General features: G+C 37.7%; 1 protein-coding gene across 1 annotated transcript; it reads left to right on the top strand.

Moving 5' to 3' along the window:
* Window positions 1-4,425: 4,425 nt before the first annotated feature.
* gata5 (GATA binding protein 5) lies at window positions 4,426-12,147 on the top strand. The gene is made up of 7 exons (XM_057319636.1): window positions 4,426-5,387; window positions 5,959-6,642; window positions 8,468-8,637; window positions 10,078-10,206; window positions 10,502-10,586; window positions 10,911-11,038; window positions 11,412-12,147. The coding sequence occupies exons 2-7, from the start codon at window positions 6,123-6,125 to the stop codon at window positions 11,529-11,531; spliced, it is 1,152 nt and encodes a 383-aa protein (XP_057175619.1). The 5' UTR covers window positions 4,426-5,387; window positions 5,959-6,122; the 3' UTR covers window positions 11,532-12,147.
* The last annotated feature ends 15,170 nt before the right edge of the window (window positions 12,148-27,317 follow it).

Here is a 27,317-nt window from a genome sequence, read left to right as displayed (position 1 = left end):
CATTTAAACCTGAACAGAAATATTTAGCATTTTAAAACCTGCGAACAATAAGGTGATTCTGCCCTGTATTTCTTAATTGTTCTGCGTAATAATTAAAGGTAAACAAATTTGTTAGGCATGTTTACTTTATAGTTACTTTCTGATTTCACTGAAACACAAAATGCCCTTTGGAACATTATGCTGAGACGATGTGAATCAGATATTTTAGAAAACAAATGCTTAGAAATGATCATATCGCTGCTGTCCTTCTTGAAACCTTGTATCTCCATATTTCGTGATTTTTTTGTTGTTGCCATAAATCATTATTATTCGTCACCCTTTATGTGTATCACTTGGTTTTGCAAATATCTAACCAATAAAAAGCATTAAAAAGTGCTTGTCAACTTTGACAATACAGTATTTAATCATTTTAAATGTGTTTTTTTGTATTTCCTGAAAAAAATGGACATCCAAGGATTGGAAGGACAGCGACGATATGTAATATTTTGAATTAAACACTTTACTGCAATATGTCATTAAAGGCTTGACATTGAATTTCACAAAACTCTAAAATAAAGTATTTTAATAGTGGTCCCCAATATACATCCGATCTTATCCTGCTTTTAGACAGGCTCAGTGAATTTTCGATAGTCGTGAAAGGTGTTGTTTTCAACACATTAATGGCAAGGCAATAAGCCCTGTCTCTGTGCGTGATTATATACACATTGTGTTGCCTTCTACTGCTTGCGTATTGGGTATTTTAATGATATTTTAAAATATCCTTTTTTTAAATCATGTTTTTTTTGTGCATTCCAATTAATATCAATCAAACTGCAGTTGGTTTGTTTTGATTTAAGCCATAATAACTAAATACAGCTAACTAAAACACAATAAAAACATGATAACATAATAAAAAACATGATTTTTTTTAAACTGCGTTATCTCATTTTGGAACCAAACTCTTCATATGTTTCTCTGGAAGTCTGTGAGTCTCATATAGCAGTGATGATCTGGATTTGTTTGTGTATGTATACACATAGTCCCTAGCCCTGTGGAGGCAGAATCTCATGCTGTGCCCCAGCACTGCAGTAGAGATAGGGAGTGAGGGTGTGAACTGAGACGCACAGATAGGGCCATAGCAGACAGGCAGACAGGAGCCAGCCTCTCTGCTCTCACAGATTAGCCTGACTCCAGCTCTACATTCCCCAGTTCGCCTGCATCATACCAAACCGCACACCAGCAAAGCCAATACACCAGCCATACACACTCACAGGCCATGGCAGTTTATATTCTATAGCATTAACACACAGCAATGTAAAGAAAGAAAGCCCAGTAACAAATATAAAAAATGACAGATAACACACATTTGATTCGTGATTTGTTCTATCAGTTCCCAAATCAGAACATTTAATTTCATAACGCAGCTGTTTGGTCTAATTCTATATGTCACACAATATCTTTTGATTTTTGTCAAGGTAAAACACATTAACCCAGCACAGGCAAACAATCTTAGAGACACACAAGCGTCAAATTAAAATCTGTGGGATCTTCCAATCTCAAAGAAAACTAAAACATAGCCCTCATAATCTTTGTGGCAAAACCATGCTGTCACAACACAAGCCATAACTGGCCCACACTGTGTCATAAACTTTGATTAATGGCTGTATTGTCTTAATGTGATCATGCATTATTATCTAAAAACCACAATAAAGATGAACACACATCATTTTGATCAAGGCCAGTATTTCATTTAATCCACATATTGCTTGATAAATGAAATAACACCAAAACAAGGAGAACTTTATTTACGTCACACATCAGATAAAAGGAATTAATTAGGCCACATGTAATGGTTAAAGTTAAAAATCAGATTAAGAATTAAAGTAATACAAATATTTAGTTTAATATATTATCAACTTTTAAAACATATTTATAAAAACAATCAAGTTTATATTAAAAAATAATAAGCCACGTATAAAAATTGTATGATAGGAGAGTGACATGAGGCTTTAAAACTTGTTTATTGAAAGATGATGTAATCCTTTATCTGTAATTTAAAAGAAGAAAAGAATTTAGAAAAACCAGAAGCACAGATTATAGAAATTCCTAACATAAATAAATTCCTATGCAAACATACGTTTTAAAGTGCCATATATGCAGAAAATACTTCAAGGCATTCTTGAGTTATCTCTCACACTGTTTAGTCGCATAAATTCCGTTTGCCTCAAAAGGATGCACTCTGTATACAAATAAAGTTTGGGGTTATGGTCAAAATATTCTTGTATGAATGACGAAAATAAATGTGCGGAGGATTTATTAATTTAAATGTTTTTTTTAAATCGAGAACACCTGGTTGTGTCCTTACAAAAAATGCACAAATAAAACTGAATGGAAAAGAAACAACAAAAAATAGCCGAATACTATTTTACAACTATTAGCTACTGCTGTCATCAAGATTAAAATGATAGAAAATGCCTTAAGATAAATCACCAAATGAACACTGTTTGAATGAGATCCCTTGTCAATTGATTATTTAATCGTAAATACTAACTTTAGGCAAAACAATGGGTACAGCTATAATTGTATGTATTTACATAACCAGAGACTGACCGGGGGAAGCGCGCTCTGGCGTGATGGACAGGTAATGAGGCTCGCGCGAAGAGGCCCTCACTAGACACCTCATTCATAAGCGCGCGGTATCAGCCGTCCCCTCGTGAGAGACAAGCATTAAATCGAGCCTTAACCCCCAGAGTTTGGTAGCCGCTGAAACGCTGAGGTTATGAAGGCACGCACTAAACCTGTTGCAAATCATGAATGGCTCAACGTGATATTAATAATGCTTAAAGCGTATTTATGACGATGCGTAGACACACTTAATAGTACGGTTCAATTGTGCCTCGTAGGGATACTTTTATTATTACACAAATCTCACTTTAGGATTAACACTATAAATGTTTGTATTACATAGGTTTGGTATAGGCCTAAGTGTACAGGTTTCGATAATTATATAGTGCAAAATAATTATTAAAATGTAAAAAATATGTCAAATTTCAAATGAAATTAAACCAAATTAAAAGTACAAAAAATCAGATATAAATTAACCTGAAAATTTGCTGATGTTATTTTCCAAAATAAGTCTTTCAGACAGATCTAAATGACCCAATGAAGGTAAAATTAGGCTTGGTGTCCTGAAAGATAAAATGCTAAATCAATTAGGCTAGTAGCCATTCGGCAGTTAATAAAAGTAATTAGTCTGGTCGATTCATAACTGAAGTTCCTTCTCCTTCTGAACTTGATCTGAAGTCACCATCAGCTCCAACGTTTGACGTTATTCAGAGAATTTCTGACAGTTCGACCTAACTTTATTGCAGTATCTTAACAAAATATTATTACACATTATTTTTGTAAAAAAGCATTCGGTATATATAGGCCTATACATTTTGTCTATTTGTTGTTTTCATTACTTTTAAATTGGGCTGGTCATCTGTTTAATTTAGTTACAGGCAAAATGATGCCCTTCAGTCTGAGTAATATAATAAAACACATTAATTAAATAGCCATTTCGATGGCGGGGGCAGCAAATCAAAAGACACTTATTTTATAAAATAAATATATGTTTGCAATTGCCTATTAAGACCCCCCATGAACCACCCCCACCACCAATAACACAAACAAACAAACAAACACCTGAAACACTCGACATTGCCTGTGGTCGTTCATGCAGAACAGAATTTACAGTTCTCTGCGTCATTAAGTCGTTGCTTTGCATGTCTGACACTGTAGCTCTGTGTTGCAGTGTGATGTTTTTCTTTCAGAATCCCGTTGAGTGTAAATAAAATTCAAAGTAGAAGCAAAAAGCAACCTCTTATTTCATTTCATTGTATTTTCTAATAATAAATACTGTGGGTTTGGTTTAGCCACCAGACATTAATGTTTGACCATTTTATTTAGTATCCACATGCCAGACGTTGAAGCAAAGAGAGACTTTGATTAAAAGAAACGTCTTAGAATTTCTTGCGGGTTCTGCAGTGATCAAACAGTCTCTGCTTTGCTCGATGCAGACAGGGTGTGCGTTCAATTGTCCTTTCCACGCGCTTGTGGCGCGAGTTCACAGGTCTCAACATCACTTATTAATCTCATTATCAGCGGCCTGTCGAGGAGACGAATTGGCGACCACCTTTCTGAAATATAAGAGAATCAGACAGAAAATAAATTTGAGCTAGAACTATTTACCATTAATGATCAGAATGGTGAAAATGTATCTTTAAGATCTTTGCGTCGTGTAGAGAAATATTTCGTTAAAGTTCTAATTGAATCCCATGATTAGGCAAAATGAAAATGAAAGTTCATATGAAGCATTTTTATAAACTCCTACTATTATTTTATGCGATTATTATGTATTTTTTAATATATTGCGTCATAATGATAATCGATTTATTTACATGTTTAAAAAGTTAATATCTATTTTTATCCCAAAAAAGGGAGGGGTGATAACTCAAACAATACCGCTAAAATAACAATATTTCCAACTGAGTATAATGAGTGTGATTATTGTTGTATCATCATACTAAGCTGTCGCTCGTATCTCTTATCTCTCGTCAGCTTTTATAGAGAACACATCCAGATTTATCGGGCCATAAAATTTAGCTTTACATTCTCGCACAGACCCAGAGATTAGTTTACTGTGACATTTATATTTTACAAGAAAGTACAATCTAAACTAAAGCCACTACTGTAGGACACATCCAATGTAGACGGTATGGAAAAATATGACGTTGGCTTCTGACGTTAATGCACTGATTTTATATACGGGGATCCTTACGTTTTACAGCTACTTAAACATGTGCAGGCTTTCTCAATTGTCTATATACGTGTATCCTAAATATTTGCCCTGGTCACAGAGATTTTCCAAATCTTTAAAGTGTCTCTTAAAAGTTACCTTTTATTGACCAAAAACAATCATTTAAAATACAGCGGACTCAGCAAATATAGATCTTACAGGTTGAAGCACACCCCCTCCTCCGCAACACACACACACGACTTAGCTTATCCCTCTCATTCTTCTCCTCCTCCATGGGTCCTACCTTTGGAGCGCGTCACGTGGTTCTGCTCTTACAAATAACTCGCACTAAAGTAGAGAACAAATCAGAGAACAGTTATATTAGGCATTATCTGGCGCAGCAGCTATCTTCAGATACAGACAAGGCACGGTGACAAGTCGCAACGCAGAGAGGACAACTGCAACTTTTGGCGTTTTGTATAGAAGTGTGGAAGTTTGAATTCTTACAGATTGAGTTCGTTGGGATAAAACCAGGACAGACAGAAGAGAGGGGACCATCAGCAGCGATATTCAATCAACTCGCTTGGAAAAGAGGCTTCCAGACTTTATCGCTTACCGTCCTTATCTGGTGAGATAATACAACGAGAGCTCTTGGATGAAAATGTATAAGTCCCTTGCTTACAGCTATCAACGTTTTTATGTGATCTGTGTTTTCGATGATAAAATATTGATGTTACAGAGATTACAGTGCGGCTATCTGTTGTGTTGTGTTGCTTGATTTGATCGTCGCAGCTATGATTTAATAGTTATGGTTGAAGGATATCTCAGACTGCTGCTGATAATAATTTATATCTCCAGGCAAAGATACGAAAAGTCATTAATGTCATTTTAGTCTATTAAATTACAACCCGAAGATCTTGACAGTTTTAACAATTTGACTAAAATGACTGTGGCTACTCTATGCATTTTACATTACAAAAAAGTGCGTTTAAAAACGCTCGACTGTTATTGCGAGGATTCTTTCAATTATTTTAATTAAATCTACGTCACACAATTTATATGAAATAACTGTATTTAGACCTATGGACTTTTGCACAAATAGCATCGAAAATAATAATAATTTTATTATGATTATAAACCTAACTAATATATTTGTCTGTCTGTTTATTAATCAGATTTATTTTTTCGTCTGTCATCAGGAGTGCATTCCCTTTTTCGCGGCCGCTGCTCAAGAATCCTTTGGATTGGAAATTTTGGACGTTATCGAGACTTTTACTCCAAGCAGCTCAAACACTGGTGTTTTTGTTACTAGGCCATTTTTTTTTTTAAGATCTGAAAGGAAGGCTTAGTCGTTGGATACAGCATGTATTCGAGTCTGGCTTTATCTTCCAACCCGTCCCCCTACGCACACGACTCCGGGAACTACATCCATCCGTCCGCCAGCTCACCTGTTTATGTGCCCACCACCCGCGTACCTGGCATGCTGCAGACCTTGCCCTACCTACAGACGTGTGAGTCCACCCATCAATCCCACGGGCTTGCCAATCACCATGCCTGGCCACAGACTGGCACGGAAAACGGCACTTTCAACCCCGGCAGCCCTCATCCTCCTCCCGGTTTCTCCTATTCGCACAGCCCGCCGGTGAGCAGCAGCACGGGTAGAGATGCATCGTACCAGAATCCGTTGGTGCTGAGTAATGGTGGTCGGGTAGATCAGTATGGAAGTGCCCTGGTGCGTTCTGTGGGTGGCTCCTACTCCAGCCCGTACGCGGCCTACATGAGCCCGGAGATGGCATCCTCATGGACGCCAGGGCCCTTCGATGGCGGCATGATCGGTCTTCAGGGACGGCATGGAACTCTAACTGGAAGGAGGTCTAGTTTAGGTAAACCTGTTAATCTCACATTTTAGGATACTAATAAAATAATCACAGTGGTTTTTCATTTATGACTATTTATGGAATGAATTATTCATATGAACGTTCTGTGGTGGCACATAAGTGTGCGTTCGGTAACCCTGATAGCAAAGACAATTTATTTAATGTCGAATTAATGTTAAAAATACTCGATTTAGCATAGTTTTAACATTAAATAAATAATCTTTGCTATCTGAGGAAATACAAAGATTGAAAATGTGTTTTAAATTGTGATAAACATTTGTATATGCAATATGTAGCACATATCTAGCATATATCAAAATATTTATTTTGTAAAGACAAAAACTTTTAGTTGGAATTTGAGTTGTTGTGCATATAGACTGTAAGTTATGTCATGTTTAAAGTTTGAAGTTGCTATATTTCATTTGAGTCGTTAGTTTGGCAATAGTTTAAAATCCATCTTTCAAGTCAACAGGCAAAAATGGTTGGAATGGAGGGGGTTTCGTTTGATGCTGTGATCTCACAATTTATAGCAGGGTTGTAAGGGTTATTAAATGGTGCCTTGGTGTTTATGTAAGACACGTATCGTTGTTAAAAGGCACCAGTCAGTTTGTGGGAGTCTATACAGGCTTTAGCAACTAAGCAAAACCTAACAAAACAAAAACAGCTGATCTTATTCTACTAATACACATCCTTTAATGGGAAATGCTCTTAAATCACTTTAATTTAAATGTTAATTTAATTCCCAACTATTGTCTGTGCACATGTGGATTGATGAAAGGGTTCTAGGCACACCCCATAATTGTGAGAACTGTCACCTTGATCAAACTTTTCTAAAAAGACCGTTACTGTCCGATACACATTTCGCGCCTCTTTGAGGGGCTTTGGCTGACAAGTGTTTAGGTACTATAATAGTCGTCAGATCTCGTTCAAGAAAATATGGACTTTTCTACTTTTGTTTGTTCAGGCATGTATAAAGTACTTTGATATTGCGCATCTGCGTGTTTTTATGTTATAATAAACCTGCATTTGCAGTGCATGCATCAGAGAAACACAACCATTTGAGTCTTAATAAACGGGCAACATCATGATCAAATTAATAACACTCACGGCGTATTTTAAGTGAATTGTTGGAGGCCGTCGCATGTCAGAATCGTGATTAATTGGTGACCCCTGGATCTTTAACACTGATAAGAGACCCATTGACATTCCGCGCGCCTAAGGCTCTCGTGCCTCGCCAGTCGCCCTATAGACACCCCAGTGACCCTGAATATGCTCGCATTAATTCATTCTTCATTCCGTCTAGAGTTTTTGTCACATTCCGTACCAATGATGCCCGGTAAAATCAAGGCCTCAGTCTATTTGCGCTAAACTAAAATATTGTCAAAACATGCAAACGCACAGTAAAATCGCCAGTGTTAAAAAGGGTCAAATTAACTCTCACAGTGTTTATATAATCCACACTTTGAGAGTGTGGATTATATATACACCGTGAGTGTTAATTTGACCTTTTTTAACACGGGCGCGTTTACACATTATAATTTTTTATTCAGTTAGTGGGTCAGAGAAACATTCGAGTTATTCTTGAGTTTCTAACTTGATTTTATGTAGGTTCAAACTGACCTGGAAATCCCGAAAAAGCCAAGATACACCTTAAAAATACTTAATGACACGGCTCGCTCTTAATTTGAATTTTACGTTCATTCTTTCTTGCGCTGGTTTCATTGTTAGGAGCATTTTTTTATTGTATTTTATTTGATGCATTGTGCTGTCATAATCACCTGGAACCCCTGGAAAATGAAGTGAAAAGTAATATATTTGTCTGTGCTTTCAGACATGCTGGAGGAGCTGCCATGTGAAGGGCGGGAGTGTGTTAACTGCGGCTCTATCTCAACCCCGCTGTGGAGGAGAGACGGTACGGGCCATTACCTGTGCAATGCGTGCGGCCTATACCACAAGATTAACGGGATCAATCGACCTCTCATCAAACCCCAGAAACGTCTGGTAATTGCCCATTTGTTAATCAATTTAAATGATTTTTAAATGCTTTAGGTGTTGGCTTTCATGTGGCTTTTCAAACAGTGAAACCTGCAGTTGATCTTTGTTATTTTCTACCCGACTTGACCATTAAAATGTGTCTAATTGGTGCAAAATCTTGTCAATTTAACTCTGTAATATTAAATAACGTTTTTGGCTCTCATTTTCAGTGATTTTTAGAGTAAATCATAAAAATAATGTTTAATCTAACAGGTACTTGTGATAATTACTTGAACACTATTTGTTTTGTTGAAAAGAGCTTAAAAGCTCACTTTTAATTGTAAAGTGAGTTTAATTCAAGTTAGAAACGTTCAAAAGAAAATGAGAAAGTTCCGTCGAGCTTTAATGTCATTCTGATGACATAAATACCAAAGGCACAAAAATGGAAAAAATATAACCAGCTGAAAGTAATCCATATATTTGAATAGGCCTAAATAATTTACATATACATAAAACATCTGCTGCAAACTCAATTAGTATAGTCAAAAATATTACAAATGATTTTTAATTCATTAATCAGTTTCCCAACAAATTCTTTTATATTTTATAATATTTATACTTTGTTCTTGTAAGAGGTAGAGGTATGATGCAGGGCTGGCACTGAAGAAGGTCGTTGCAAGGCAGAAACTGCATAAAGCCTTCACTGCTGTCTTGTTTCCCAGGCGTTAGTTATCTCTGTCACACATGCTCTCTCTCTCTTTTTCTCTCTCACATACACAAACTCTGGCTCTCTCGCTCTTCTCTACCTCTCTGTTTTCATTTGTGCCTTAGTTGACCTTGTCCTTGGGTTCGTCTGTTTTTAGCACAAGCAGCTCAAAACTCAAAACAACGCCAAACTGTGCATTTGGGCTGAGAAGTTTCACTCTTACTCTAGTAGATTATTTATGACGCCTTTGTTGTAAAATCCCTCTCTGAATTCATAAAACAATGACTGGGTTGCACAGGCCTACGTTTTGCCGTAGTCAGAGTTCATTCACTCAAGCCTAAAATAATAAACGGTTTATTATGTTTTTAAGCGTGACACATTTATTCAAATATATAGAACATATCCATGCACAAATAAAAATTAAAAGGTACAACAAATAGCACCACCTTAGTGGACCCCCATTACCAACATGCACCCTCATCATGGAAAAACCTTCCCATCGTTTTAGTATAGAACTCCTTTGCATCTTATCTTCTCAGGCTCTTTTCTAGCAGCTCAGGCTGCAATCCCCACCTTTCCTCGTGTTTGGTATATTGAATGTCTCCGTTTCTCTCATTCCCTCTCTCATAACCGTGCCTTTGGCTCCATTTACACCCGTACAGTCAACAGTTTTGTCATTCAGATTAATGATTATGACAGCGTTAAGAGTGCCAGATGAATCACCTCCCCATATTTCTCTCTCTTTCTGTTTGTCTCTGCAGCAGAGCACGTCTCGGCGAGCGGGTCTGTGTTGCACTAACTGTCATACCAGTACCACCACGTTGTGGAGGAGAAACGCAGAGGGCGAGCCTGTCTGCAATGCCTGCGGCCTGTACATGAAACTGCACGGGGTGAGTGCGTGATTCGGTGCAGATCTCATCCTGAGGATTGTGCGTGTGTAAATGTGTATAAATGTGCATAGGTGTGTTTTATCTGAATTTATTCCGTAAATTCAAAAAAACAAGATCATCACATTTTTAGGCATTACTTGTATTGTATTTTACAACTTATACGCCCTTATCTCACTTCAATCACCATCATTCGTTTTTTATCACCAAAATAAATTGTTAATCAAATTGAACATCTAACGTCGCTAAGACAACTGCCACAAGTGTAACTTTGCTGTTTGCTTTGTCTTGGCTTTAGGTACCAAGGCCATTAGCAATGAAGAAAGAAAGCATTCAAACAAGGAAACGCAAACCAAAGATGCCCAAGACAAAGGTATCCTCAGGTAAGAGTGGAGAAAATAATTTTAAAACAGATCTTAAAAAAACATTTCTTTAAGAAAGTGGAGATGAGTGATTTTGATGAAAGTGTGGGAGTGGGCGAGTCAGAGAATGTGTGGAGAGAAATATGGGGTGAGTGAGAGAGGAAAGGGGAGGGGATGGGAGTGAAAGAGAGAGAGAACAGTGACATCATTTTCTCTTCTTTCGGTAGACTCGAGGCACCGACAAAAATATGAACAAATGTCTGACACTATTAATTATTTGCAAAGAGTGCATTCAATTTTAGCGGTTAATCCCAATTTGTCAACTAATATTCTCTTTGTCTTCAGGGTCAATAGTGTCTGGTGCTAGATCTCCCCCTTCCTTGCCTGTGTCAGAGAACGCCTCTACAATAAAAAGTGAACCCAACATCGCAGCTTCTCCATATGCTGGTCAAACTGTTGTCTCAATCACACAGGTATACACTTCTGAACCCACGATATGATTGGTGGATGAGCTTATCAACCAATCAGCGCCTCCCTGGTGCTTAGAAGAACAGCCCAGCCTATCCTAAAAGCGTAATTATATTAGCGAATAAATCATAGTTAGTTCAAAAGTGGAAAATATTCCACACATGTGTCAGTAGTAAACAAAGCAATCTTCCTGTTGTCTAAGTGTTTTTTTCATATATATAGCTAAAAATATATTTTAGATGGCTTAAATCTGGCCTTTGACTTAATAAAACGTACCACGTATTTGTACTGTAGATATTACATGAAATGCAATGATTTTGGTGACATTCTTGATTTAAGGATGATAATAACAAATGACTCTGGTTTTTATATTTTAAGGCATCAACACAGCTAGACAGCGCCAGCGCAGGGCACGTGGACATCAAATACGAGGACTACACGTACACACCTACATCAATCACCCCACAGAACTCCTGGTGCGCTCTGTCTCAAGCATGATGTGATCTGAGACATGAGACCTCCACTGTGCGTGGGAGAAAAGACTTTTAACAAGATCTACCTAATTGAACTCAACTCTACATATAGACGGACGGAGCTTAGGAATGCAAGAGATCGACTGTATTTGTGCTACTTCGCCCTGTTCGTTTATCACGGCATATGTGACATGACGGCCAGTTCATGCTGTTTCGCCGAAACACGGTGGCCGAGAAGCAGAGACCCAGCAAGCAGATTTCAAGATCTATAAGCGACGTTCGGAAGGACAAAAAAACCTTGTTTTTTATGGCTTTTGAACATGTTTCATGGCTTAGATGTTAATGATTCACTTTTAAGATACATTATTTATGCTAAGATAAGAATGGTAGAGGCACAAGTGTCTCCCATAATCTTCCTTATCCTTCAGGGAATTTGTGTCTTTATGGTCACTATGACTTTGGATCACATACTTTCCATGGATGAGGTTTTAAAAAGTTTCCTTGTTGTCTTTGCTGATTCCAGACAATGTTAATGCTGTATTGTATTCATGCAATGATCTGAAGTGCAATGACCCCCTCACTTTTCAGCAATTTTTGAAAAGGGAAACGTTTATTTTAATTGTTGAAAATTTTGTGTTTTGTTTTGTCGGAATATGTTAACCTAAATTTATTTGCTGTATTTTGTTGATATATATTGGAATTATATCTTTGTTTTATTGCATATAAAATTGCCTAAAAATTGTATTGTCTCCGAACTTGTTTGTGGATATATTTTTTTATAAAATTTACTATAACATTTGTATTAAAAAACAACAAATTTTACGTATTACACAGTAATATTTAAAGAAATGGCACACAATGATAAACAAAAAACAAAACAAACAAAAGACAGATTTCTTTTAGGCAAAACAAAAATATGTTATATCTTATATCTATCGTAATTTGCTATGCAGGTCATACATTTTCTCTTATAATTAGATGCATTTTCTTATTATTAGCATCCACAAATAGCCCAGAAATCATTACATTTTAATCATTAAATTATTTTTTTTATTGTCTTCATGCGCTCTTACAATATTTTGTATGACTGTACTTCACACAATTTAAACAAAAAGCTTAAATCTTTCTGTCCCACTTGTTTCTTTTTCAAAAACATGTGTAATGCCCTGACTTTATAATGCGAGACCATTTAGGCCATATGAAGTTTATATGAATGCTTTGATGTTTATGGCTTTATGTAATTGTTTTGTGTAACCTGTATCTTCATAGGTGTTGCTGAGTGTTGAATGAATGACTCTCCGTGTCTGTGCGTACCTCTCTCCGAACGCTGTTGGCGATCAAAGGTTACACTCCAGCTTGGCTTTATGGTGCTGAGGTTTTGGGTTGGGCTTGCACATGTTGGCTCTGGGCGGGCGCGTCAGCATGCAGCCCACCCGCTTTACAGCCCCATGGCGACAGAGAGGCACCGCCATCCACCTTTATTGCTATTGGCCAAATTAGCTTGTTATCTGTTGTGTCATAGTTTTCGTCGCCCAGGTGATGGATGCCTGGTCAAGAAACATGAAGTTCATAACCTCAGCCTCACAGGTAATGCTTTACCAGCAGTATTTCATTCCCTTTTGCTATAATGTGCAATCATGTTTTATATAGTGAAAAAATATCAAAAGAATAGGATTATATAAAATTATGCTTTTACACAGTGCATCTCTTCCTCAGGGTATCTATTTAAAAGCGTAACAATTATCATTATGGTGTTTTTGTTATTATTTTGCCTAGTTTCTATTTTTTTGTCATCCCATTTTACCCCTTTTCCTATTTTCCGTTTGAGTTTTAAGACAAAAATGCATTTTTCCCAGGGTCATCACCCTCCTTCATTCAGTGCAAAACAGGATATTGTAGTGCAAAAGTTCTGACCATGATGGAGTAATGATGGAGGTAACAATTTATCTTTCTGAGAGACAGCTGAAGGGTTGTTGTTGCGTGACTTTGCTGATGTGTGTCTTACTATGTTTTACCTTGCATTTGCAACTGTAACCACTTAAGACATACTGCTGAAACAGCCAGAATCCCAGCTGAGAAATTCTAGGATTCACAGGGAGGAGAAAGACCAAACATGGTAGATAAACTCAGGCTTTATCACAAACTCCTTATAACAACCGCTCAGCCAAACCCAGTCCTACCGGCATGAGAATCCACGTGTGCGCACACACACCCAGAACTACTGTATGCAAGATAATATTCATTTTGCTACAATGTTACTGTTATATGATTACAATTACAACTGTAAATTATTTCAATGGATGCATGAACGAGAACAGCATTCAGGACTTGAAGTGTTTCATAAAAATAAAGACTATAAGAATGCATTTCTTGAACACGAAGCAGTGCGTGCATTTTTTATTTACTTTGTGCGTGTGAGTTTGGTGTGTGTGCATTTTCAGGCCAGATCGTGTCGGGGATTTCCTCAGAAGTAATCAGATAATGAAATGCTGCCAGTGCTTGTACGCTGTAGTAAACTGTAGTGTGTTCTTATATAACCCCACTATTAGGCCCCGGCTAGAGAGCAAGCCAACCGCGGGGGAGTCTGACAGACTACAGCTGGAAAAAAGAACTGACAATACTGCAACAAGAATAATGAGTCTTGCTTTAAGGAATATGCAGGTAAATGTCCTCATTCAAATACGCTCGAGTTGAGAAATGTTCTTGCAGGATCATAGAAACGAATGAGATAATTAAAGCAACCTTATTCTCCTTTCTTATACTTTTTTGGCTGTGTCAACACTTCTGCCAGTCTGCAGTGCTTAGAGAACACAAGGCCACTGGCTTTCAGAACACACTATCAGTGAAATGACCTCAGAGTTGCCCTATGTAAGCAACAGCATTTGTGAAAAGTTAAATCTTTCCAAGTCTCAAAGAGGCAGAGACATAATAATGCATATGTGCACAGCCTCCGTTTAGCCAAGATAACACACTACAATTAAAAGTCTCTTGCACTTGTGAGTTACTTCGATACAAAACCCAATAGGAAAATGCTGATTTATATGACATATTTGATGATGAGAAATTTATTGACCTTTTTAAAAAGCACTTAAAATTGTCAATCCCTCTCTCTCTCTCTCTCTCTCTGTCTGTCTCTCTCTCTCTCTCGCTCTCTCTTCACAGTACTACACCGGCTGACTGTCTTATTGACCCCCTGCTACTAAAAAAACAGCCCCACATTCTCTAAAGACGCACTCTTACTGGCACTAGTGTGTTTGTGTTGGTAGCTCTTGGGGGTTCACCACAGGACTCCAATTATATTGTAATTGAGTACTCTGTTCTTGAATATGACCCCCACCTTTCACATTCTGAGGTTAGAACGAAGAGAGTAACTGCGACAAATGGTGCAATTTAGAAAGGTCAACTGAATCTATTCTTCATGAGGCAACATCGATTTTAATGGCATGTTAATTTGATGTTTAACGATTTATGATTTAGTTTTTATCATCCCAAATTGTAGATTAATTTAAATAAAGTAATATTCACGTTATCACTTGATACTATAATAAAGTGCTGTCCATTCAATTTCAATTGTCAGTTTTGGTGTGCTTTATTTTATGCAGTTGTAATGTGAAAAGAATGCCGACATGGATCTGTATGTTGGGAGACAATTGTGCATTTCAATTTTAGTAGTGCAAAAAAATAATAATAAAGTAACATAAAAGTGCATGACAATTTCTAAGCAATTATCCAATTTAAAAGAACAATGTTTTTAAAAAAGAATATTCCAATAAACAATCATCAAGACGAATAAACTAAAGACATAGAATCAAACTAAATGTCCAGTCTCTTTGAATGTGTCCTAAATGATGGTGATTAAAAGCGTGTGTGTTCCTATACCCTGTGCACTCGCAAAAACTAAAACAAAGAGCGTGACCCCACCAATCCAAAGGTCAAGGTGCGCACGGGCCAAAGGTTGTGTTACAACCAAAACCCCATAAAACAAAGTGCATCTCTGCACATAATTATCACAGAATGGCACATGCACCAGACAAATCCAGTACAAATGCAAGCACACAGACATACATGTACTGCAACACACACACGTACATTGTAGGGCAGGTGTTCTGTGCCGGTGTTTGCAGACACACCTGTCCAACACTCTGCTTCATTAGACACATACAACACAAAACCCACTGTGTGTTACACCAACACAGTCAACAGGGAGTTACACATTAACATGTTTAAAATCATAAAACCACAGTATTTATGAGTTATTATGAGTTACAATGAGTTCAGAAATTAATTGTTGTGAGTTAAGAAAATGTGATGTATACTGACATGATGCATTTCTTTTTAACATACACTAAACCAGATATTCCCCCAGCAGATTTCAATACAGTTTATTGTGAAGGACACATCTGTGTTCATTTTTCCATTCATATCACCTGCAATGCTCTGACCATTTAGCACTTATGTCCACAAGCAGGAGTAAATGTTTAACTAACTTCGACGACCTCGTCTTAAATCGAAGACAATTGTGCGTGTGTGTTTGTGTGTGCGTTTTTCCTGTTATGGGTTGCCTATTATTAGAGTAGCCATTACTATACTTAGCTTCATTCTCTGAATTATTCATTCTCTAAGTTCTCTAAAAAAGAAACGGCAACAAATAACAAAATTTGACATTTGAAAATGTCAAAATAAGAAGGAAAATAGCATTGTAAACCACGAAACGGAGACGTTTGAGAGCGATGGCTTCCGTGGCCGGGAGCGAGATTGTTTCCTTGCTGTGGAGAAAGAGCCGGAAAGGAAAATAAAGAGTTTAAGGGTAGCCTAGGTGTGCGGAAAAAGGGGGGAAATCTCGATCTATGTCTAGAATCAATGCAGCTCCCGCCATCTCTCTGAATGTCATTTACGACCACGCTGAATAAAAGCCGCTTCGCAGCAGCGCGCGCGGTTGAATATCGGCCGCTCGTTTTGAGCAGGTATAATATATACAAGTCTCATGTAAGTCCTATTTATTGTGTACTGGCACGGAAACCTGGCGTGGGAAATAAAATAGTAGAGCGCCTGGGAGAGAGATTCATTACCCTTAAGACAAATAACCACGGTTTTATTATAGTAACCGTGTAATAACAATGGCTTTTTGGCATATTGATACCGTTAATGTTTAATATTATGGTTAGTGTGGAAGTAACGCATAGTATTTCTGGGTATGGTTTTACCTCACATAAAACAAAAAATAGTAACTACAGTAACCATGGGTAATTTTTTTTTAATTGTTAAAGAGTCTTTATTGTGTAATTTACTGCAATGGACATCTTTTTTTTTTATTAAATGTTTTTATCATTTGCATGTGGTTGAGTTTTTTACAGCTCTTTATATGCATAGCATCACCTCCACTTCAACTTTGAACCCTAAAAAAAGTTATTGGCTGAGCTTCTGTGCCACATGCCAAAAGAGACAAACTGAATCTCCTATAGCAAGACAATAAGAGAAACATTAAAAAGTGCACATTTATGAACATCTTCAAAGCTGCAGAATTATGCGTGTGTGTGTTTGTGAGCCTTGTGTACGCATACGTTACGTGTGTGTGTTTGTCTATTCATCTGTCATCAGGGAGGCTTGGTGAGGAGACTCGGTGGAGCCCAGAACTCAGGGGTCAAGTCCAGGTTTTCCCAGCCCCCAGCAAGCCGCCCGCTCTCCTCCGCTCTTAGAGAGATGGACAGAATCAGGGAGAGGCGTGAAGGGATGGGGAGGAGAGGACATGAGCCCGGAGTGATAGATTGACGCTGAGGACGAGGAACAGTGGGAACGGATATTATGGACGAAAAACAGTTTACTTTTTCATCTAGCAGCCAATGTGTTTGGCTTCTACACGGGTTAGTTGAATGATTATGTTTTTGCAAGTCTTGATTTACCATGTCACCGCTTAAGTTAAAGTCTGTGAATTTAAAGTGTATCTTCACGTTTCCACTCGCCAATCATTTGGATTTTTATGTGTTTATTAACTTAATTGATGTAAGCTGAGACCCTATGCCACCCTGTGACCTTATAGTATGACCCTATTGTCCCCCATGCCACTCTATCTGTCTCTCTCCCTCTCTTTCTTTCTGTCTCTCACTCTGGGTGAAGTGTGGAGTGATGCAACCAGGGCGGCTCTTTCTCTCACCCTCTCGTCTCCAGAGCGCCCTGCGGTTCAGAGACACTGCTGAGCTGTGTGTTATTCTTTATGTCGACCTCCTGCGAGGAGCAGCAGTCAGCACAGCTAGTTACATACACAGCACCTTCGGCCTGTCAATCAATTCATGTCAGATAATCACAAGCCCTTTGGTTTCAAACACATGCACACACACACTTAGAAATACATGGTATGCGGCTATATATGGTGGACCTAGAACGAATGTGAATGTAAGTTCATAAAAAAAATTAAGCTCACCTTTCAAGCATTACATTTCACCAAAACAAGTTTAGTTTGGTTTTAAATGTTGCCCTAGAAACAGCTGATTTCATTGTAACTTCACCCCGTGTGTGCACTTTATATGACTAAACTACAGCTATTGCATTCCTGTCTTTATTTAACAGCAATAATCCATGTGTAGATAACAATTATTAGGGCAATCAATGACTGAGGAGACACTCTTAATAATAAAGGTGCTTAAAAGTTTATTCACGTTGATTCCATAGAAGAACTTTTTTGTCTCAATGGTTCCATAAAGAACCTTTAACATCTGAAGAATCTTTCTGTTTCACAAAAAGTTCTTTGCAGTGAAAAAGGTTCTTCAGATTATAAGAGATGATTCTTTAAAGGAGTAGTTCACCTTCAAAATGAAAATTCTGTCATCATTTACTCCCCTTCTTGTCATTTCAAACCTGTATGACTTTCTTCCGCAGAACACAAAAGAAGATATTTTGAAGAATGTTGTTAACAGCCCCCCATTCACTTGCATTGGTTACAATAGAAGTAAATGGGGGACTGTGCTGTTCTGTTACCAACATTTTTCAAAATATCTTCTTTTGTGTTCTGCTGAAAAAAAGAAAGTCATACAGGTTTTTACAGGTATAACTTTAATTGTTTTGCTTATAGTCAATATGTCTCATGTACAGCTGCTTTGTAACGATGAAAATTGTAAAAAGCGCTATATAAATAAAGTTGAGTTGAGTTGAGGTTTGAAATGACAAGAGTAAATGATGACAGAATTTTCATTTTGAAGGTGAACTACTCCTTTAAAGAGGCTTTGACTGAATGGTTCTTTGTGGAACCAAAAATGGTTCTTCTACGGCGTCGCTGTGAAGAACCTTTTAACCACCTTTATTTTTAATAGTGTTCTTTGAAGAACCATCTCTTTCTTACCTTGTTATAATTGGAAGAACCTTTTTCGCCACAAGAACTTTTGTGAAACAGAAAGGTCCTTCGGATGTTAAAGGATCTTTATGGAACCATTTAGACGAAAAAGGTTCTTCTATGGCATCGTGAAACACATTTATTTTTAAGAATGGACTGCATGCTTTAGGGATGTATTGTTTTAGGCCAAACCACACTGGTTCCCTCAACAACAAAAAAACTTGAATCTAAAAAATTTGCTTGTACGTTTATGTGACTCTGACATCAAAACCACCACCAACCAGCTTTCGACAGCTCTTTAAAACTTTATTAAAAACATGTTCCCTGATAAGTAACTACTCCGTGGATGAATCTCGATCCGTGCTCTTTTGAGATTTGTACCCATGGTGCATTATCTTTGAGATTTTGTTTTGATTGATGATGTTTAATCTCCTTGACAACGTCTGTTAGCAGCTTGTTAGCGACAAGTAAATGCTTTTAAAAATCAGAAGTGGGGCATTATTGGTATGTTTTATGTCATAGAATAATACATAAAGTACATAGAGCTTTTCTTAACCACAAACCTTCAGACATTTGACCAAAAACCCTTACAAAGAAACCCACTGACTTCAAGACTACAAAAATCTATTATACCTTCCGCACTCTATCCACAATATTTGGGTAATTGTGAAACATATGGACATTTTGTTTCAGCCAAGGCAGATTTTTGCTTGGTCACATTCCATTAGAAACTTCTTCGTGAGTGGAATGAACTTTGACCCTGCCCCGGTCAGCTGAACTCTAGCCCACTCATTAATTTATAGACTCTGTGCCATCTGATTGGTCGTGCACTGATGATGTCAGCCCCGAAACAGCAGCACTAAATTATAATCATAGCCGTCGTAAAGACAAGGGCCTGCTGCACATGTGGAATTCTTTTCTCTCTCTCTCTCTCTCTCTCTCTCTCTCTCTCTCTCTCTTTCGCCTTCTCTTTCATTATCTCCCCCCTCTCCCCACTCCATCGTCTCCTTGCAGGATTTCCTCATTTTCCTGTCTCTCTATCTATTTCTTTTTCTTTTTGTCTGTCTGTGTCTCATGTTCCTACGTTCAGTTAATCTCTCATCTCGTTGTGTTGTTCTCTCTCTCTTTTCTCTTTGCTTCTGAACATGCACTTTAGATAACCCTGGTTGAAGACCCTTCGCTGCACTTTGCAGATAGATGCAGTCTATTTGTTTTACTGTAAGAATAAGGCAGATGTAGAGAGCCAGAGAGGGAGAGAGAAAGACATACGTTCTGGTGGGTGAAATCCAAAAGAAGCGGTCTGAGAGTGTGTGTGCGTGTGTTAATGTCTGCCGACTGCATTTTCAAGAGAGCCTTCTAGATTTATAGAAGTGGCTCAAGACCTTGAAATATTTTTAATCGTGATTTGTTTGATTATGTGGGGGAGTCAAGAGAGCTGGAAGTACTTTAATACAACATTCTCTCTCTCTGTCTCACACTATGCCCCCCTCCTTACCCCTAACACACAGACACCATCCCTCTTTTTCTTACATATTCAAGCTCCAGCAGTTCTCTGAATTCTCTGAATCATCGTTTTCTCTGAGTTAATCACAGACATTGATTACTCTGGTCTTTAAAGGGATAGTTCGTTTTTCTTCAATATATCTTCTTTTGTGTTCTGCAGAAGAAAAGAAAGTCATCATACAGGTTTGAAGGGACAAGAGGATGAGTAAATGATGGCAGAATTTTCATTTTTGGGTGAACTATCCCTTTAAATCCTCCTGGGATGTTTGTAGTTACAAGTTTGGAAATTGTAATCACAACTTGATGCGCTTGCGTAAAATAAACTGCAATATTCTTGCTCTTCTTTACTCATTCTTTTTGCAAGCCATTTTCCATCAACAGCACATTAAATGTGCTTTGAATTGAAATCATATTCAATTTAATTTTACGTTGTTCAATCGGCATGCCTCTGCCAGGGGTCGTGACTCCGTTTGACACACCGCAAGGAGAGAAATATTTCACTGCCTAAAAAATGGCTTCTCTCTCTCACTGTAAGGGGTTTGATAAGCTCCTCTCTGATGGCCTCCTGGCCTGATGATGTGGACACAGAGACAAAGGCCGACAGCAGCATTCTTCTGAAACAGGAGTTTAACACACGCTCAGATAACAGAGAGGTATTTACAGCACACTTCACTGTTTCCTTCTCCTCTCCGTTACCTCTGAGCACATAAACGAATATTGCATAGAGCCCTTTCAAAGACTATTGTGTGGAAAATATTTCAGATGCTAGTATAGATTGGATGAGGCGGTACCATCTGCCCTTTACTGTTCCTGAGTAAGAAGAGGAGATGAGATGAAAGGAGATGAAATGAGAGGATGAGAGTTGGGAAAGTTGGGTTTAGACAGCGTGAGGCTGGTGAGCGGGAGTTATTGCTGTAATGTGATTTGAATGTGTGGAGATTAGGCTGCAGTCAGTTTGACTGTGTGTATCAGTGACAGGCCTGTCCATCTGAAGTCCCACTGGGATTCCTCTAGCTGTGTCTCATTGTGCTGGGTCCTGTAAGACAAAGGGTTAAGTAAATGTTTGGGGAAGATAAGGCCACTCACACTGACAGCATGCAGACTTCACTGACTGGGCTCCACTGCGGCCAAATTACGCATTCACGCACTCCTCCTCCTCACTGTTAATTTTTTTTCAGTTTTCTCTTTGCTTCCGCCTGTTTCAGTTTGAATTAGACTTTTGTGGGACGGTTTGTGTGTCTCGGCCATGTGAATGCAGGCAATGTGTTTACATTACTTGTTTGATTTAACTGATTTGATCCCAATTAATTACCTCATAATCATGTGTGATTCTCTTCTGTCATATATTTATTTTTATAGTGGATGAATTATAGAAAATAAATATTTTCGATAAATAATGTTAGTAATTTATTGCGACATAAGAACTGTGATTTTGTCATTTCAAGGTTGGGGTTAAGGGGTGGCTTAGGTTATGAACAATATTTCAAACAAAATGTGTTTCAATTCTTTATCAATTTTTCTAAGTTCTAAATATCACCTTTCATTCTGTGAATCTATGCGTGACATCTGTTTAAAAATGTCTTAATGTTGTGTTTTTCTCAAACATTTTGTCCTGTTTGATAAAATGACACAAGGCATTTCCGTACATTCATTTGGTAATATTAAAACTTTAAAAGACATTAAAGGGAAAGTTCACCATAAACAAAACTGTCATTATTCACCCTCATGTCCTTGGGACTCTTTCCTCTGTGGAACACAAAAGAAGATATTTTTAGAAATGTCTCAGTGGTTTTGTGTCCATACAGTCAAATGAGTCAATGTGTTACCATGTTGTTCTGTTACCAAAATTCTTCAAAATATTTTATGTTCTGTAGAACAAGAAAGTCATACAGGTTTGTAATGACATGAGGGCAAGTAAATGATGAAATTCTAATTTTGGGGTGAAAATCTCTTTAAAGCCCAAATATTACTATACAATGGGTAACTTCAGCTTTTAAGGTTATTGACTTGTACCAAGAGATAAACTGCAAAGCAGGAATTACTCATTCATACAGTGAACAATATGTGATGCTTCTTTGTGCGTGTGTGCGTGTGTTCATGTTTGTATATCCCGGTGGGGACCTAAACCTGAATACACACCAACACATGGGGACTCGTGTCACCGTGGGGACCAAAATTGAGGTCCCCATGGGCAAAAAAGCTTATAAATTGTACAGAACAATATTTTTTTAAATCTAAAAATGCAAAAAGTGTTCTATGATCTTTAGGTTTAGGGATAGGGTTAGGGATAGGGGATAAAATATACAGTTTGTACAGTATAAAAAACATTACGCCTATGGACTGTCCCCACGGAGATAGTAAACCAGACATGTGTGTGTGTGTGTGTGCGTGTGTGTGTGTGTGTGTGTGTGTGTGCGTGCGTGCGTAAGTGGGTGAAACTGCATGTAAAACTGTATTGGCATCCGGTCAAATAGTAATGAAACACTTTGTCATGTTGGAAAGCATTGTCAAGGTGTCATTTAATGCCAGGTTGTGAAATAAAGGTGGGTCTACACATAAGTTTAAATTTATTTGGCATGTATCCATATGATGGCGACAAAATGTAAAATAAAGTAAAATAAAATAAAATAAAATAAATAAAACAAATATATTGATGATATACAGATATATTGATGCATCTCTAAAAATGTATATAAAATTGGAATATATAAAGCCACTATAAAAATTAAGAGATCATTTTAAAGACCATTTTCAGTTTTTCTGAATTTACTATTTATAGGTATGTGTTTAGATAAAATGCTCATTTTTGTTTCATTCTGTGAACTAACAATATTTCTTCCAAATTTAAAATTAAAATATTGTTCCTTTTTGCATTTATTTGAGTAAAATGAAACAGGTCAAAGTAACAGAAAAGATGCTCCGTATTTTTTTCAGACCTCAAATACTGCAAAGAAAACAAGTTCATATTCACTTTTAAGCAATACAACATTTGTACATATAGGAATTTTTTTTTTAAGGTGATAACCTCGATTTTTATCACAGTTTTCATGTGTCTTGTCATGCTGTCAGTCTTTCACATTGCTGTTGGATGAGTTGATGTCACTCCTGAGGTTGGATTTTGTTGAAATTTAACAGACACTGAACTAGAATGACCACAATACATCAAGAAATGCTGATTAAATGAACATTTGGAATAGTCTCTTAATTTTACCGGAGCTGTTTAGTGCCGTTGTAATGCTGTGGTTTTTCCAAAATGCACCATGGTAATACCATGTTTAATACTTTACATGAACATGGCAACCTTTCAGAAACAGTGTATCCCATCACAGGCTCACTAAACCAGTTTCAAAACAGTAAAAATCGGCCCTGAAAACACATAAACCACCCTCTTTCCGTTTACCCCTTACTTTCACACATATTAAAATTATAGCCCACTTTTACACAAATAGGAGCACATAAATTAAACCACAGATGTCAAACTACACAAAGATGTGTTGCCATTGATGTGTCGTTGCCATACACAAACAGTGAGCGCTCACTGTACACGGTTAGACGTTTTGTTTTTCTCCAGAATTGCCCTATAGAATAAACACAGAGGTTAGGTTATGGAGCAAAGATGTCAGATAGTTTACGCAGACTTCCTTCATGTACGGTCAAGTGTGATTCAGCCAACAGCTAATAAGTACGACAAACATCCAGTCACATTGTCAAATTGTCGTCCACTGTGGCTCGGTTAACCATACACAGTCTGTGATTTGTGCGAATAGTAATGACAGATACTTGTTAGCATGTATATCAAACGATGCATCACCTGCTGTCTCAGTTACAACGCGGCAAAAATGGGAGAAAAGAGTAAAGTTTGTTTAAAAGTTTTCTTGGATCAATATGAATCATAACACATGAGGGGGGGGTTAAGGGGTTAAGGTGGGTATCGTCTCTCAGCCAGAAAAGATTTAGGTGGACATCTGTTTGAATCAGGGGAATGGATTCATGAACCTTTAAATTAGCTGGTGCTCTTTGGATAATCTACACCTTCGGGAGGACTGGGAATCTAAAAACACACTCCCATCCTTCCTTCACTCCCTCTTTCTCTCTCCATCACACACACACACACACACACACTTACACAAACACATTCAGACTTTCTTTATATTTCTTTTTCCATTCTCTGTACCCACTGCCCCTCCTTGCCCATTACCATGACCCTTGTGTCTTCTCTCTTACTTTCTCTCCATTCTCTCCCTCTGTCTCTCGCCCTCCCTCCTGCTAGTTTTATCAGTGGTCCTGCTCAGTGTCCTACTGTCATGTCTTGATGTGATTTATGTCATGGGCTGTGAAGTTTACTTATCTCCTCCCCTTACACACACACAAACATAAGATCTGGCTCCCTCTTTCTAGGGCTCAGCCAGCCTGGCTCCTCCGCTGACCAGCACCCGGATCGGGACAAAATTAGTGGGCTGGATGGGGTGTGTGTATACATATTTGAGTAAGCAATGAGTTTAAGGTCCTGAAATGAGTTTTGGTGCCATCCTTGTAAAGACGCTTTTACATCAATAAAAACTGATACTTATAAGTATTCTATCATATCTTATCCTGTCTTGTACCGTCCTGTCCCGTTGCATCCCTATCTCATCCTGCCCTGTCGTATCCTCTTTTCCAAATTTCCTTCTCATCTGTTCATTCCAGGCCACAAGTCTGATTTTTCACCCCCGACTTTCTGTTTACGCTGACCAGAATCATCCAGCACCATATTTGTCATTCCCTCCATCTAGTGACTTATAGCGACTCCGGCTCCATTTATATGTCACCATTCCGTCCGTAATTTTGAAATACCTTCATCCATGTGTCTAATACATATGCGTGTGATATTTGTGAGGTGCATATGTGATTTGTGTATGTGCGTGTGCGCATTGGAGAGGTCGTCTACATCTCTCCACATGGCTCTTAGCGTGGAGCCTTTGATGTGCTTTTAGAATGGCCGTACAGCTCTCTGCTTTACCTCTCGCTTGACAATTGTTTATTAGTTTTGAAACGGCTTTAGTGGACATCAGGCTCTCTGGGATGGCGAGTTTTAGAAGAGGACAACTCACAATTCACCACGACTCCTCCTCTGGTGCAGGAACCTGGACGGAGGCTCGTGGAGACCATTGGAGGGCCAAGGGAGACTCTGGGACGGATGAGGTAGGGGTTTTGAGGGATGGTGCTTTAGTTAGTGCAGGGTTAGGCATCATTCAGAATTTAAAAACTGGATTCCTTTTGTTTCATGAATTGGAATTTGAATTGGCATGCCCCAGGATGCTGAAGTGAATTGGAATGACAGGAAGTGGAATTTAATCAATTGAAATTGGAAGGAATGGAAGATATGCTATATCACAATAAATTAATTGAATTAGTTCAATTGAATTATTAAAATAACATAATCAAAATGATAAAATAATAAAATGTTAAATGTATAAATAATAATTCTTAATTCAATTTAAATTTATTTTTTCTTTTCTTTTATTTAATTTTTTATTTGAAAATTTATTTTAAAATAAAATGTAAATGAAACAGTTTTTTTAATAATTAAATTTTTTCCAACTTCAGCAATTAGAATTCAATTTTGTTTCTAATTTTGGATTCTATTACATAATAATATAAAACATACAAATACATAAAGTGGCATTTTATTAAAATCAACTAATGTTTCTAAAAATACCATGTGTTTTTTTAATATGCTTTCTTAAATTCCAATTTTGCATCCTCTTTACCACCTTATTTATAATTGAAAAGCACACAGTCCTGTTGGAGTGAGTTAGCATTTGAGACGGTCACAGAAGTGAGTGTTCGAGAAGACAGAGAAAAGAGAGAGGACCACCCCTGTGCTTAAGAGCTCATTGTGTGTGAGATTTATAGCAATGGTTACTGGTTGTGAGAGGTCTTTGAGAGTCCTGTGGAAGTGCTGAGAGAGCTCTGTATAAACGCCTCAAGAGCATTATTTAAGGGTCGTAAATGAATAGGGACTCAGCGACAAAGTATAGTGAGAGGATTGGTTAAATTATTTGAGTGTTATGAGTATAGTGTGCAAAAGCATAGACCTAATGTTTATTTTACATGAATCAAAATGAGTCTCTTTGGGATAGATGTTATCGTAATGCCTAATTTTTACAACATACAGTATAATGATTGCATGATCTTCATGCTATCTGAGGCTGAACCATGAGAGGTTCAGCCTTGCAATCCCATGATTGGACAGGTAAAGCCCCTTTTAAATTCGTGTTTAAAAAAGATAATTTAATGATCGTTGTTTTTGACATATATGAGGTGATTATTTTTGTCCACTTGTCATGTGATTTTTGTCATGTGGTTCTGTATAGTTGTTTTAAAAACACAAGTAGTTTTGTAGTTTCATGTCATGTCATTTGTAGTGGTAGGTAAAAGTAGTTTTTGTGTGTGTGTGTGTGGACATGTTTTTTATATCCCGGTGGGGACCTAAACCTGAATACACACCAACACATGGGGACTCGTGTCACCGTGGGGACCAAAACTGAGGTCCCCATGGGCAAAAAAGCTTATAAATTGTACAGAACAATATTTTTTTTAAATCTAAAAATGCAAAAAGTTGCTATGATCTTTAGGTTTAGGGGTAGGGGACAAAATATACAGTTTGTACAGTATACAACTCATTACGCCTATGGACTGTCCCCACGGAGATAATAAAACATACGTGTGTGTGTGTGTGTGTGTGTGCGCGCGCGTGCGCGTGCGCGTGTGCGTGTGCGTGTGTGTGTGAGAGAGAGAGAGAGAGAGAGAGAGAGAGAGAGAGAGCCTGTGTGCGTGCGTGTGTGTGTGCGTTTGGGTGTGACAAAGGGAGATAACTGTAAGAAAAGGTCACTAATTTATTTGGCTATTTTTGTTTGTTTACCCAATGCAAATTTCCTGATTTTACCTCTGAGACCATCATATTCCAAGTTTTCTCCATGTATTTCTTTATTGGTAAAAAAA

This window comes from Triplophysa rosa, linkage group LG21 (genome assembly GCF_024868665.1).
Source record: "Triplophysa rosa linkage group LG21, Trosa_1v2, whole genome shotgun sequence".
Lineage (NCBI taxonomy): Eukaryota > Metazoa > Chordata > Actinopteri > Cypriniformes > Nemacheilidae > Triplophysa > Triplophysa rosa.
Note: the sequence above shows the minus strand (reverse complement) of the source record. Positions and strands in the feature narration are given on the sequence as shown.